At 33.6% G+C, this 15,489-nt stretch overlaps 1 protein-coding gene across 4 annotated transcripts; it reads right to left on the bottom strand.

The window, feature by feature from the left end:
- Positions 1-3,143: 3,143 nt before the first annotated feature.
- LOC110037899 lies at positions 3,144-14,560 on the bottom strand. 4 transcript variants are annotated; one of them, XM_020742636.1, is made up of 7 exons: positions 14,307-14,364; positions 10,341-10,390; positions 7,592-7,994; positions 7,453-7,505; positions 7,047-7,084; positions 6,519-6,933; positions 3,146-3,474 (listed from the first exon to the last, which is right to left on the bottom strand). In XM_020742636.1, exons 3-7 carry the CDS (start codon positions 7,980-7,982, stop codon positions 3,280-3,282), a joined length of 1,092 nt encoding a protein of 363 aa, XP_020598295.1. In that variant the 5' UTR covers positions 7,983-7,994; positions 10,341-10,390; positions 14,307-14,364; the 3' UTR covers positions 3,146-3,279. The 4 variants fall into 4 exon arrangements, with proteins under 4 accessions (XP_020598293.1, XP_020598295.1, XP_020598296.1 ...); XM_020742634.1 differs by lacking the exons at positions 10,341-10,390; positions 14,307-14,364 and adding an exon at positions 14,089-14,241 and having other exon boundaries at positions 3,144-3,474; XM_020742637.1 differs by lacking the exon at positions 10,341-10,390 and having other exon boundaries at positions 7,592-7,900; positions 14,307-14,560.
- Between the last annotated feature and the right edge of the window lie 929 nt (positions 14,561-15,489).

A 15,489-nucleotide genomic window follows, 5' to 3' on the forward strand; every position in this document is an offset into this window, starting at 1 on the left:
TCAAACTTTCCTGCATTGTACTTTTATTTTTGCAAACTTACATGTTAAACAACGATGTCACCCTGCATGAAAACTAAAACCTTTAGGATATCCACAAAATTGAAACTAAAACCAAAACTGAAATCAACCAAGCTAAAAATTCACTGCCACCACATTCAAAATATAAGATAACACAAAATCTAATCACAAATATCACAAAACAACAATTGCAACTAAATTAAGACGTCTCTATCGGATGATCTGGAATCCCTCGGAGAAGGTAACCAAGGTATGCTGAAGGTAACCTACGGTTGCTAACGAGATTTTCCACAATTTAAATGAGAGTATGGAACTCATTAAGTTGAGTTTAGTAAATTCATTTAGATTAAGTGAATCCGATAGAAAATAATGGTACCAGAACGAGGGAATTGTAGGATCTTAACTGGTGTCGCTCTAATAAACCATAACCTTAGGGACATTTGATTTGACATCATAATTGGACACATTAGAAACTTAAACTCGTCATGACGAGGAGCTTAGAGCTAATATTGTGGGCAGCATGGTCATCTTAAACTGAAGAGGATCTACAACAGCATATCTTTCCTTAGAATTAAACAACAAACCATATGCAACATAAATCCTCAACCTTTTCTTTAGGTCTTTGTATAGCTCTGCTATACAATTTAAGCTCTAACTTGCTTTAGGATTTCAAGATTGTCGTCTATCACAACCTAAATCCTCACATCTTCAAGGCAATTTGTGTAATTGTTTCACACGAATATAAGCCCTAATTAATAAAACTGACAGAATGAAACAATAAATAATTCTAATCTCCAAAATTGAAGCCAAACAATAGGATAGACTGAGAAGTCACTGAGGTTCTCCTCTGAATCTATGAAATCCCCTAGTTCTTCCCCCTTGGATTCTAAAATAAAATGTTCCAAACTTGAGTCATTTCCCTTTCACACCTCTTTGTCTGATCTCGTTAAAAAGTCCTACCCTTTTGAATTCCTTGAAGATACTATTCCCTGTTTTTTTATCGAGAGTTTTCTTAGGTGACTCCGGTTATCTAAGATGTAATTAACTATAGGGGCTTGCCCTTATAGAAAGCATTTACAAACCAAACTTAATATAAACCCTATTTAATTCTTCGTATTAAATAAGGGAAATTATCGGCTTATAAATAAAATGGTTTTCGCAGATCTAAACGGATGTCATACAATCTTTAGTTCATTTAATCGAGCATTCACCAGCAAGTAATTTATCTATTTCTTGGGATAGGTGCACTACTTGCGGTATTAGACTCGTTTATTTAAACTACTAAGGATATGAGATCGGTCTGATCTTGTATCTTCAAATATCCAAAATACTATTTTTTTTTCCAAATTATATATATAAATTAAATTAAAACGGGAGTTAGGGTAGCCATCCTAGCAGCTGACAACTTAACAACTCTTTAACCAAAAATAGTGCCGACAGAAATCATCTCTCTATTATAGGGGAGAGAGTACAATACATTGATGGTACTTTATAAGTATGAGTCTATTGCCCATTTGTTCTTTGACTTGGTCTATTTAGCTTGTTTGGCTTCGACTCGACAGGGCCGACCTGATTGGCTAGATTTAGTCAGTGTTACCAATTGACTGAACTTGATTGGCTTTAAATTATTAGAACTGATTTGATTGGCTAATTCAGTCTAGTTGTCGACCATTGATAATAGATGGTGGAGCTTTTGGATGTCCCCAGTTAGATTGGAGATCATGAGGGGCTAGATCTTCCCTCGAGTTGAATGCTTCATGATTGTTGACATGGATGCCTCTTTGTCTGGTTTCTGACCAAACAACACAAATTCTATCATTCAGTTGTCTTTGTGACTCAATCAACGTTGGCTTGCTCGCTTTGCCTCAAAAGATTGCACTCAGTCTGATAAGTGAGCCTTATGGTCTTCTTTTAGTGGGCCTTCATTCATTGTACTCTTCTTGTTTGGACCGTTAGATCTTCTCAAGATCAGTGCTACCACATTTTTAGTATACAATGAGTATTGAAATGACCTTTAACCAATAATTACACTCTTTAAATCATTTTTAACCCATGATAAACAATTCCTTGAACCTCAACCTCATTTAATAATGATTAAACCAGCCTCAAAGAAAAATTAGAAAGAGTTTATCATGTATCAAAAATTATTTGAAGATTTTTTAACCAAGAGTTAAAAATGACCAGATGGGTAAAAAAATGTATCACCCACGATGTTTAACTTGCTCTTAACTTCTAAATTATTTAATTTAAATTTTAAATAATTAAATAAAAATGAAAAAATAATAATTTCAGTTACTAAATTAATAACTTGCGTTCAGATGTAATAGGAGTTTTTACAGAACAATCACCAAAAATATTCAATATATGACCGAAACTTTAAATATAACCTTTTAACCCATCCAAAATTTTAAATATAACATTTTGATCGCCAAAAACTTTCACTCAAAACATTCACAAAAACTTTCACTCAAAACATTCACTAGTTAGTATTGAATTATGGCTGTAATGAAAAAATAGTTAAAATATTATATTTAAACGTCGTGTGATTAAAACATAAAAGTTATTTTCTTGAAAGATTGAAGATAGCTAAATTTTCCAGTCATACGTCTACTCATTCATATTTAATATTTAAAAAATATCGTAATAAATATAGCTAAAATTTTATCAAATTTATAAAATAACTACATGATATTGCATTTTAGAGAAGAAAACAATAAGAATTTTAAAGCACACATTTTCGTTGAGGAATGCGTGACAACTGATCCACAACTAATTAGCATTCTCTTTAAATCTTAAAAAACGACGCTTAGAAAGATACAATAATGTTATTTGGCCACAAGATATTACAAAAAATATGCAAGCATTAGATCAAATAAAAAAACTACTAGTATTAACACACTTTTTCCATATTTACATATCTAAAACCTAAACATCCATTTTTACATACATATCACAAATCTTTGATATTAGTAAAAATGAAATATAGCTTGTCATAGACATATTTTAACACCAAAGTCTTAAAAATATAAATATTAAACTTTGGGTGTTAGATATATAAATATATAAAAATAGTGTGATATGCATGTAAATTTCCCAAAGCTTAAACAATTTTTTTTTTTTTTTTTCATCGACTATACTACCAGCTACAACAGGCTTGGAATAGTAATGGCAAGGAAAGTTGGCTAACATGATAAAAAAAGTGCATTCTACAGAAATATAAATTTATTGGCCTAAACTCATATATTAAAAAAGTAAAGTCCTTCATAAGAGCCGTGCACAAAACTCAACCTTTTTGTCCTTCAGTGTCTGGAGTTGATCTGCAAGCGAAACACTTCGTTGTATTTTCTCTTCCTTAATGAGTTTCAAGTCCAACTTCTCTACCGATGGCTGGGCACCAAATAAGCTCTCTCTTTGACTGCTACCAGAAATCTTCAATATCCTCTTGCCGTATTGGATCTTCAGCCAAGAATATGGTTAATGTAAAGATGACAACTTGGGAAAATTTAAGTAGCTAAGAATGTCAAAGCAAAAAATAATATATATTCCAATGAAATAGCATTAGTTTAGCTAAGAATGTCAAAGCAAAAATAATATATATTCCAATGAAATAGCATTAGTTATCTAAATTGCTGGAATTAAGAAAAGGGACTTTGTTATCAATATTTGAAGCAAGGAATACCAAAAGTAAGATGTATTTCCTCATTTCCTCCAAATTTAATATTACGGTTCAATTCAGAACTCCACCTAAGCCATGAGAAAAATAATTTTTTTTGCATGTTTTATGAGTGATGTGTCCTCAACAAATTTTTATCTTACACGAATCTCAAGACTATTTAAACATTAAACATTCCAGATTCAAATTAAAAATCATCCAAGAGCCCAATTTCAATAAATTTATAGTCAAACAAACCAACTGATCAAGACGAACTCAATGATATCAAAATTGGTCTAATTCAAATCCAATGAAGTACAAATCAAGTTATTCAAACTCATTTAGAAGCTTCAAATCATTAATTGAATGGTCAAATGAACTTTAAATTTGATCTATTTATAGTCAAATCAAGCATTTCAACGAAACCAAGATAACTCAATTTCGAGGTCATTAAGGCCCTCAAATAATAAAAAAAATCTTATGATCAAGGGGATCAATGTTGGTCATTCGATCAGATAATTACGAGAGTTATTTGTTAAATAACTAAAATGTTACTCTCCCGAGAATTATAAATAGACCCCCTCTCTTCACTTGGGGGGAGGGGAAGGAGAATGGTTCTAGTGTTTTTACTGGATTATTAGACTTAAGATCTGACAATAACTTTCGGCCTCATAACCGTCAACCACTGTACGTCGGATGTCGTCGACCACCACCGACCTCCTATGCTCACCATTGTAGGTAAACTTTTTTTGCTAACAACGTATCACAAACATGGCGTAACAATGTATCTTGAATACAGTGTAACGAACATCACCGTATTAAAGATCCATCGATAACTTGCAGTGGCATCTGCTTACAACCGTCATATTTAGAATATTGGATTTACTCTAGACTCTTTTAAGTTTTCCTTACGTCGTATACTAACAAATGATATCTCCTAGTAAAATAGTAAACCCGAGAAAATAGTTGTGGCCACCAACCGCTGCAACTACCAATTACAGCCTATGTGACCACAACATATGTAGCAAATTGCTATTGCAGCTACCCACTATGGCATATGTTACTATTTACGACCTATATGGTTAACTGCTACTACAAATATCAACTACAACTTTTGTGGCAAATTCATGCTATTACAGCTATTAACTACAACCTATGTGACAAACAACGACCTATGTGATTAATTAATACTGTAGCTATCAGTTAAAGCCTTTGTGATTAATTGATGTTATTGTAGCTATCAACTATGACCTGCGTGACTAGCTACGGTCTATATGACTGACTGTTACCACACTTACGTATTACTTCGGCTTGTTACCAACTACAACCTATATGGTTAACTACTACAACACCTATCAAATACAACATTTATGGCCAATTAACGCTATTGTAACTACCAACTACGACTTATATGATCAATAACAATCTCTGTGGTTTATTGCTACTATATCTACCACCTATGACATCTATGGCCAATTGACGATATTGTAGTTGCCAACTACGTGAGCCACCAATTACAATCTATGTGACTAACTCCTACTACAGCTTCCAAATACGATATATGTGGCTAATTGACGCTCTTACAGTTACCAGCTATGACCTAAGTGGTCAGTTACTACTACAGTTTCCCACTACGGCTTATGCTGCCAACTGACGCTCTTGCAGCTACCAACAACGAATTATATGAGCAGTTAATACTGCAACTTCTCACTACTACTTCTGCGACCGACTGATGCTCTTGCAGCTAACAACTAAGAGATATGTGATCAATTACTACTACTTCCCACTGCGGCCTCTATAACCGACTGACGCTCTCTCAACTACTAGCTACGGTCAATGTGGTCAATTACAATTGCAAATTTTCATTATGGCCTCTATGACCAATTAATGCTCTTGAAGCTACCAACAATTGCCAATTACAACTACATCTCATTACGACCTATGTGGCTGACTGACGCTATTGCAATCACTAGCTACAACATTTTTGCCCGACTACTACATGTATCGTTTCTAACTACGGCCTTTGTGGTCAGTTATTGTTATTACAGCCAAAAACTATGTTGTCCAATTACGACTATAATTGTTGAACTATAATAATACATTTGTTATTATCAATTTTGTAATTCTATCTTCTCTAATTCAAGAGAAGTAATCTATGTACTTATAATAACATAATAGATTGCACTGACTAAGTTAAGCCCCGTGGGTTTCTCCCTTTTTAAGGTTTTTTCACGTAAAAAATTTTAATTTCTCCTCCTACTCTCAAATTATTTGTGTGTGTGTTGGATCATTATACAACGTTAAGATGTTAAATTATCACTTTGCCCCAGAGAATTTCTGACACAAAAAAGTAAGTAATATAAATATTATTATTTTGCAAAAAAATTGAAATAAACTTTTTTATGATTATCATATTTTAACATAATTGACTATCAAAAGCAACTTTTCAAAATAATTTTTAAAAAAAAATAATTAGTAGCCAAATGGATATACAATAGTGGACTGAAGAAAAACAGTGAGAGAACTATCACAAAGAGAAATTTTTTTAATGTTTTTCACTTGAAATAAAAGAAGTTTGATATGTTATAACATATTTAGTTAAAACCACTAAAAAAACCTCTTACATGTTTTGAGTGTTTTTAAAAATTAGTTAATTTATTTTTGAAAAAAGGATGCACCAAACAAACATTTTAGCAAAAACAAAAAATATAAAAAAAAAATAAAAAGAAAAGTGACCTCAAACAAGCCCCTAGTCATAGGGCACATGTATGAACAAAAGAATAAAAATAGGGGAGCAAGAAAAGATACAAGACTTAAAAATTTTATGAAATTAAATAAGTAATTTTACCTTAGTCAGTCTCTCCACAAGCTTTAAATCTCTCGCATAATCATTCTTCTTCTTGTTCTTGTTTAACAAGTTTTGACGCAACGAAGACTGTGTTTTGGCCAGTTCTTCCTTCCTTCTCCTTTTCTGAGCATGTTTTGCAGCCCTGTACATTGAAACCTTTTCTGCAAATAATTTTGCAGTTTGCGTTTCTTTCGCTTTCTCTTCTCTCTCCTGAATATACCGGAAATTTATATCAGCCTTTATTTTCTGGTAACTATCCCAATCCAGTTCTCTTTCGTCATTGCTGCCTTGTTTCGCTGCTTCTGCAATGTATCTCGCCCACGAAAAATAGAGTTTATCTTGCAACCTTTTATGTTTCAACGACTCATACCAAAACCTTTTCAAACTTGAACTTATCCTTGCTTTGCTCTGATCACTGAAATATTTGATTTCAATTACTTAACAGTACAGAAGATAAAGTGTAATGCGTTACATCAGTTTCTGCTAAAAAATAAATTTCATGGATGCAAACTGCAAAGAACAGCATACCTATGAGAATGAGGCCTATCAGCCATCTTTTTCCTAACCTGACATAGAAGGATAAAAACTTGCAAATCTGTCAAAAAAGAACTGATAAATACTGCAATTGGAAAAGTTGCATCAGGAACACCTATGTGTAGGAAAAATTATGAAAGCTTATAACACTTGATTCCTATGTATTAAATATCAAACACCTAAACTTCAATTTTTACATCCATACCACCTTACCACCTAAGCATGAAAAGGTGTATTTTGTATTTCACCTCTTAAAAGTTAAAAGGGTAGTATTTTTGATGTGATATGAAAGACTTGGGGGGCATAAATGTAAAAACAAAGTTTATGTATTAGATCTATAAATATTGCGTGGTATGTATGTAAATGCCTCTAAGAATTAAACTGATTTACTTGGCATCACCTTTGGGTCTTTTAATGCCTCGATAGTCCTCTTCTTAATAATCATTCGAGTCTCTGAATTTTGAAAAACATGCCAGCTTGTGAGAGAAAAATATCACATTGGTTGCTTGCTAGAAATGCAATAAGTTCAACAGCTATACCTTCATTGTGCTTTCTTCCTTTGTTCCATGGAGTTCTACCCCTATTCGCTAATCCAATTTTTCCCCTTCTTTCTCTCTCTTTATCACTCACTCCCACCGAGATTTTAGAACGAATAGAATTACTACAATCATCTATCTGTGAAATATATTCTAGGCTTTTCTCACTGGAGTCATTCAATTTTTTCAACTTTTGAAAAGATGAATCTTTCATTAAAGGCGAATAGTTGATCTTAGATGATGGCTTGTTGATTCGAAGCTGCAGAGACCAACGAGAGTGGCCTTTTGGGTGAGAACAAGAGGTAGCAGACCCTAAAGATGAATTCATTACAGAAAATAATCCTAATTTTAGCTGTTTTATTGAAGTGTTTGAGATGAACTGAAGGATGGGCATGACATTGATGTCCTGAAGCAATAAAAGTTAAAATCAAAATTACAAATATTATTACACAATTACAGAGTACACTAAAAGTGATACAGAACTGGTATATTAAAACAGTCAATGCATTATTGAAATCTTCATCAGTTTTAGCCTTAATTTATTTCGGATTGGTTTAATGAAGTCTAACTGACATTCATTTTTTCTGTCAATATAATCAAACAAACATAACAGGAAATTAAAGGCAGCCATGATTGGCCATTCATGATGGTTTTGAAAGAGCAGGTTAGTTCTATGAGAAACAAACTACTTTGGTAACGGCGGTATTGATTCAGGTTTTGGCTTGCCAGACAGTTTTTCCACTTTATGGAAGACAGGAACCTGTAGATTTTTTTTTTCTTTTGATATTTGAATGGTATTTGGTGGGAAAAATATTAGAGGAAACTGAGATAGGGGCAAAGGTTGAGAAAGATAGATCAAAAGAAGGGGAACATATTTAGAGAGAGAATTATGGGAGATGGAGAGAATTAAAGAGAGATGGTGTTAAGGGTAGTCAGGGAGTGGAGACATAAATAGAGAGGCAACTAGCGATAGCGGAGATACTGGAGGATATGAGGGAGAGGGGGGGTGGGTAGGGGGCAGTTGTTCTTATGAAAGGAGTGAGAAGTTGAGCCAGATCAAATAAACTCTGATGAAAAAAATAAGCCCTTTTATAGAGAATAAAATGCGCTTGCCATAATTATAAATACAATTCTTAGTATAATTATTGCGTGACGGAAAATTCACAATTATAAAATGATAATTTAACATCTTAGTATTACACAAAGATCCAACACACATACAGATAATAAAAAAAATAGTAAAAGACACCAACAATTTTTATGAGAAAATACCGTAAAAAGAAAAGAAATCATATGCCTAGCCCAGTGAAAACAATTCACAATTTAATTGTAAATACATAGGTTTCTTCTCTTAAATCAAACAAGATGGAAAAGTTGATAATCATTGATGTACAATAATAATTCAATAATAATAATCATAATTGGGCTAAAACATATGTAGTTTTTAAATATAATGACAATAGTTGGTTAAATAGACCGTAGTTAGAAATTATAATAGTAGTTGGTCATGCGAGTTGTAATTAGAAGTTGTAATAATAATTGACCACATATATTATAATTGATAACTACAATAACATTAATTGGTCAAATGGGCCGTAATTGAAAGTTGTAGTACCAGCGTCAACCCACATAGTCCATAGTTGAAAGTTGTAGTAGTTGACCACATACGCCATAGTTGGTTGTTACAATAACATTAGTTGGTCATAGAAACCATAATTGGTGATTATTTTAGCGTCAGTTGGCCACAAATTTCATAATTAGAAGCTATTGTAGCAATTGGCCATACAGGTCATAATTGGTGGCTACAATAGAGTTAATTGACACAAAGACTGTAGTTGATGATTGTAATAGCATTAGTAGGTTACATAGGTCGTAGTTGTAAACTATTGTAACAATTGACCACATAGATTGTAGTTAATGGTTGCAATCGTGTCAGTTGATCATAGAGGTCATAACTGGTTATTGCAATATGTCATTTGGCCAAAGAGGTTGTATTTGAAAGTTGTAATAGAAGTTGATCATATAGACTATAGTTGGTCACATAAGTCGTAGCAGGTAGTTATAGTAGTGATACTGCTTCCTGGTGCTACAACACAAAATAGGCTCCCACAAATGCACGTGTCATATCCGTATTATCATATTTTAGAGTCTGGAATGTAGATCCTATAGGGAACTTGGTAATTCAAAAAAGGAAAAATTCTAACTTGTTTTAAGTCTTAGCTTGAAAAGTTGAAAATATTAAAGTCTGAAAAGCTAACCTACTGTGTTAAAACAAACAACACATTTAAATCCTACACAAGTAATCCTACTTTTAGCAATTTGGATTGAAGATTTGGATTGAGCAATTTGGATTGAAGGATATAAAATACTTAAGAAGCTCTTCCTTGTAATGAGTTAAGTAAATTACGTGGAATGTAAAGTTGGAAGTACTAAAAGACTAGTGACAAATAGAAGCAACAATTTTCTTTACCCTCTCTTGAGTGCATAAAGAAGCTTAGATAAAAATGACTTTAATTCCTTAAATCTCATAGTTATCCATTCAAAGCATATTTTCCTAACATTTGCATCGCCCTACAAGGCATATCAACATATACTTCATAGCTTAATGTGATTACATATACTTCATAGCTTAATGTGATTAAACTAATTGATTCTACCATAGACTCTCCCAATACTTAGGATTCATAACAAGTTTTAACAAATTACTTGGTCAGAATGAAAAGTAAATTAAATGCTTAAGGTTAATCATTACCTTTGGAAAATAAAGAAATTACATAGCACTTCACATTCCATTCATCATACCTAATCATCACAAGAAAGAGTTAAAAGATTTACCCAAGAAGCATGCTTAGATCACCAAACATTTGCATTGAACAAAAGAGAAATCTAGTAATACTTAGTTACAACAAAAATACAAAAAAAAGTACATAGAAATATTTAGCTATTTCTTCTTTATAATGACCAAAGATGATTCTAATCAGTACTCCTGATTCCTTAACTTCTGGCAAGAAGAACACCACTCCCTCAACATTTAGAAGAAGAACAATGGCTCTTCAAAGGAAGAAAAACTCCAAGTAACTAACCAACAATAATCCCCTTTTGTCATGCAATACATGACTATTTATAGGCTCCAATACTTAGCATCCACGACTCCCTTCCTTCAGCACACGATCCCCCACATCTGGTGATATGAACTGCAGCAACTGCCCAAATTAGTTGTTGGCGCCTAAGTGCCCAGGGGTTTAGCGCCTAGGTGCTGGGCTCTTTGTTTGATGTGGAATGAATAGGCACCTAAGAGCCTAAGGGATCGGCGCCTAAACGCCCAATGGTTGGCACCTAAGCGCCAGCCGCTCGGGTTGGTAAGGCAAAGGTGGCACCTAGGCGCCCAAGGTTCCGGCGCCTAGGCGCCAGTGCCACTTTGCACAATCCAACTCCAACTCCTCTCTTGGTTTCCCTGCTTCAATTATCTATTGTACGTGTAAGATAAACATAAAAGTACTTTTCTTAAAGTACAATATCATTAATAGAAATGTATAAAAATAATCCTAAATTCTGGTTAACTTTTTCATTCATCAAGTAGCAATTGACCGTATAGATCGTAGTTGACTTCAAACATCCACGGTTCAAAGGGCAACATCGACATTGTTATTAGGGATGAAAAAGACGACCTTATTCTTGGGGCTGGCAGCCTTATTGAACATCGGGACATTGCTTATGTTGAACTCACGACACCCTTCCTGCAACCATTATGTGGAACCGTGGATGTTTGAAGTCAAGGGCCTTATTATCCAGAGTGAACCAAACTATCATCACATCGCTTCAATAAGCAAAGAAAGTCAACACTTCGAGCGAACGATTGCCAAACTCGAAGGACCTTTCTTTCCTGACTTCATTCAAATAGGTATAATTGCTCATACTTGTGCACAAAAAGTCATACATAATAGTTTTGTGGTTAGAAATGTTGATAGCTCACATTTTCTTTTCTTTTTGTTGATTTTGAACGTGCACATAGTTGGAAGTTGTAGTATGAGGTTATAGTTGACCATATAGACCTTAGTTGATGGTTGCAATAGCGTCAGGTAGCTGCAGCAGCAGTTTATCATAAATTTTGGCAGTCGATGGCTGCAGTAGCAGTTAACCATATATGTCATAATTGATCACATAGGTTGTAATGAATAGCTGCAGTAGAAATTAACTATATAAATAATAAATGGTCACATAGGTCGTAGATACTGCAACTCTTCTCTCGGATATTTGACGTTGTAGCTAACACTTAGTATAATGAAGAAAATCAATGTTAGAAACAAATATTGCATTCCTTCTAAAACAATTATAAGTAGCGGTCGTCGGGAGTTATTTTCAAATATTCAATACGACGTTATTCATTACACCATATTCAAGATATATTGTTACGCCATATTAGGATATATCGTTACACCGCATTCAAGATACATCTTCGTACAGTATTCAGGATACATCGTTAGAAAACGGAGTTTGTCAACGACGGCAAACAAGGATGATGGGTGGTGGTCGACAATATTTAGCGACTATGAAGGCCGGAATTATTGTTAGAACTTAAATGTGAAATTACTTGTTACACTATATTTAAGATACACGTTATATAACATTTAATATAGTCATTACATAGTATTCAAGATACATCATTACATTGTATCTGACATATGACGTTAGTAAGCAAAGTTCGTTGACAGCGGCGAGTAGGGGTAGTTGACGATGGTCAACGTTGGCAGATGGGCGGTGGTCAATTACGACCGATGGACAGTAGTCGACTGAGGTTGGCAGCTACGGAAGCTGAAAGTTATCGTTGGGACTTCAATACGACGTTATTCGCTACACCTTATTTGAGATATATCATTATGCTATATTCGAGATACGTCATTATACTGCATTTGAGATACATTATTAGTAAGCAAAGTTTACCGATGACGATGAGCAAAGGGGAAGACGGTGGCCAAAGGAGGCCGGCGAGCGGTGGTTGACGGTGAGCAATGGTCGGCAACAACAGATGTCGGTAGTTATTGGTAAGTCTTCAGTCAAGAGCAATAGAATTTGACTCTTCTCCCCTTTAAAGTAAGAAGATGGGGTCTATTTATAGCCCCTGGAAAAGACAATTTACTCTTTTGACGAATAGCTTCCCCAAACACCTGATTGGACGGCTCATATTGATCCCTCTTTATCATGTGAAATTTTTTTATAATTTGAGAACTGAGCATAGGCTCGTTGGAATCCTCTCATCGAGACACTCTATTTTACTATAAATATGTCAAATTTGAAGTTTGATTTTTCATTCAATTAATATAATCTGAAGTCTACAAATAGACTTTAATGGCTTGATTTAGACTTGATAGAACTTAGATAGAACTAATTTTGGTATCATCGGATTCGTCTTGTTCAGACGGTCAGTTTGATTGTAAACACGCTAAAATTAGAGCCTTGGATGATCCTTAATTTGAATCTGATATATTTTTTGTTTAAAAAATATCTCGAGATTCATGTCGGATGACAAAAGTTTATTGATTGCATATTAATAATAAATCATGACAATTTAAAGAAAATACATTAAAAAAGTTTAAAAATAGTTTAAAAAGCTATAAGCTCAACATTTCCTAATTAAATCAACTAATTAAACCAAAATAACATTAAATAACACCATACACGATGCACATGTGCCTTATCAAATGATCTCTATCAATTCTCCCAATTTACAATGAACACTCTCTATGATAATAAGTTGCCGGTAATTGTAAAGCATATCAATGAAAACACATTGTAAAAATACCAAAACAAAATTTTGGAGGCTTGAAAAACTCTATAAAGCAACAAATCCTCAGAATAGAAAAGGAAAGCAAGCACAAGTACAATAAAACTATGTTTTTGAGAACATGATAAGACTTCTAAGAGTGTGTGAGATAACATATTTTTGGTAAAGCAGATCAAGCATACAAAATAGATATGATCTAAAACATAACATTTATCCCTATCACTCCCAAAAATATAGAATGAGCAGATGCTACAAGTTCAAAAATTTCATAATGAAAGGCAATTAATTTTCCAATGTCAACCAATAACACATGCAAATGAACTAAGAAAAAGTGCAACAAAATCAAAATAAGTTGCATGCAAGATTGACGAAGACATATAAGTTTCTTAGAGTTAGTATGGCAGATAACTTCATTCGGACAAAAAGCTGAAAACTTATGATAAACATCTAAGAAAGTCCAAAGAATTTTCCAACAATAATAACTAGCTCTCTTACTGAGAACAAGCAGTTTAAGAAGGTGGGTTATTTCCTTTAAGCACAAAAAAACCACATTAAGTCAACTCTTTGGTGAAAAGCATCTTTAGATTTCAAGTTTCATGAAAGAAGCCATCCAAAAAAAAAAAAAATTCTAGTTTGTATTTTGAAATCAATACATCCCGCAAGTTCAAGGCCTAGAATGCAAGCTCATCGATTAATAAATGTTTTAAACTTTATTTACAATAGTCATAAAGAAAGTAATCAAGTGAATCTCATCACGGACGTTGTCTTTTTCTTTCCCAAGTAAATTTCTTGATGAGAACCTGAGAAAGTGCAATTGAAGAAACAACAAAAGCAAGAAAAAACTAAATATGAACAATCAGTGCTCCAAAATGCAAGATGCAGATGACATTAAAGATACCGAAAATGATAAGAAAAATAAATTCAAGAAAATGAGACCTAAACTTTCAGACAAATGGTGGATGCAACAAAATGGTATGGTTGCTTTATATTTTGTCGCGGAGGTTAGGGATGAAATCATTGCAGTTGAACTTCATTCTACTCCGTAAGCGTGAGATAAACCCTAGATACGTGCTTGGCTAGACGGTCAGCTTGAGAATGAATTAGCTTGGCGAGCAAATAAGCAGTCCTAAGGTTGCGGAGGGCAGTCCGCAGTTGATTGTCGGATAGGGTTCATTATTTTTAATTTTCAAGGTAAGTTAAGATCTTTATGTTTTTTCGGCGACGCATAAATTTGCGAGAGATTGCATTAAAATTAAGGCTGTGATGATAATTTTTAAAATATTCATCATTAAAAGAATGTGTTTTGGAGGATAAATTTGATATGCTTTGAGATAATAAAAATTAGAAAAATATTTCTTGTGTTTGTTATTTGGAAAAATAAGCCCAAAAATTTTTCAAGGTTCAAAATATCATGGTTTTAACATGGAGTACTTATTTAAAGCATATTACAATTCATATTGGTTCCAATAAATTTTGAATCATATTAAGGTTATTGCATCCTCTTAGTATGTTGGGTCTCTTATCTTTTTTAGGGTTCACACAATTCAAGAGCAATATGTGTACTGGAGAAAGAAGAGAATGTATGTATTTTACATGCCTGAGTTACATGCTTTTTGGATGTTTCTCCTTCGACATAGCAGAGAAGATTATCTAACGAGCAAGAAATAAAAAAAAAAAAAGAGCAAGAGGGATCTCGAGAGAGTTATAGTCTGAGATCTCTAGAAAAAGTCTGGAAGAGTCTCCCTTTTTTGATCTCTCTTCCCTCTATTATACATGTTAAGGAAAATATTAAAATATGAGTTGCAGTATCTAAAATCTTCTCACAACATCTCGATGAAAAGATTGTGTGAAAGTTAGGTGACACATAATAAAGAATGTGACATATATCCATAATTGTTGTTGGCCTTGACTTTTGCATTCAGTTAATTCTGAGGATCATTAATAAGGAGAATTTAATGGATGGATTTGATTGATCAGTCTGCTAAGTGAATTTGACAGGTCAATCTGTTGGGTTAATACGGCAAGTTATCTCGACAAATAATACAAGAAAGCTAGCATATCAATGAATGAAATCAGTGAGTCACCTTAGCAGCATGGTGGTTGTAACTCCTGAGTATAT

Source organism: Phalaenopsis equestris, unplaced genomic scaffold, assembly GCF_001263595.1.
Source record: "Phalaenopsis equestris unplaced genomic scaffold, ASM126359v1 Scaffold226799, whole genome shotgun sequence".
In the NCBI taxonomy this organism is placed as follows: Eukaryota; Viridiplantae; Streptophyta; class Magnoliopsida; order Asparagales; family Orchidaceae; genus Phalaenopsis; species Phalaenopsis equestris.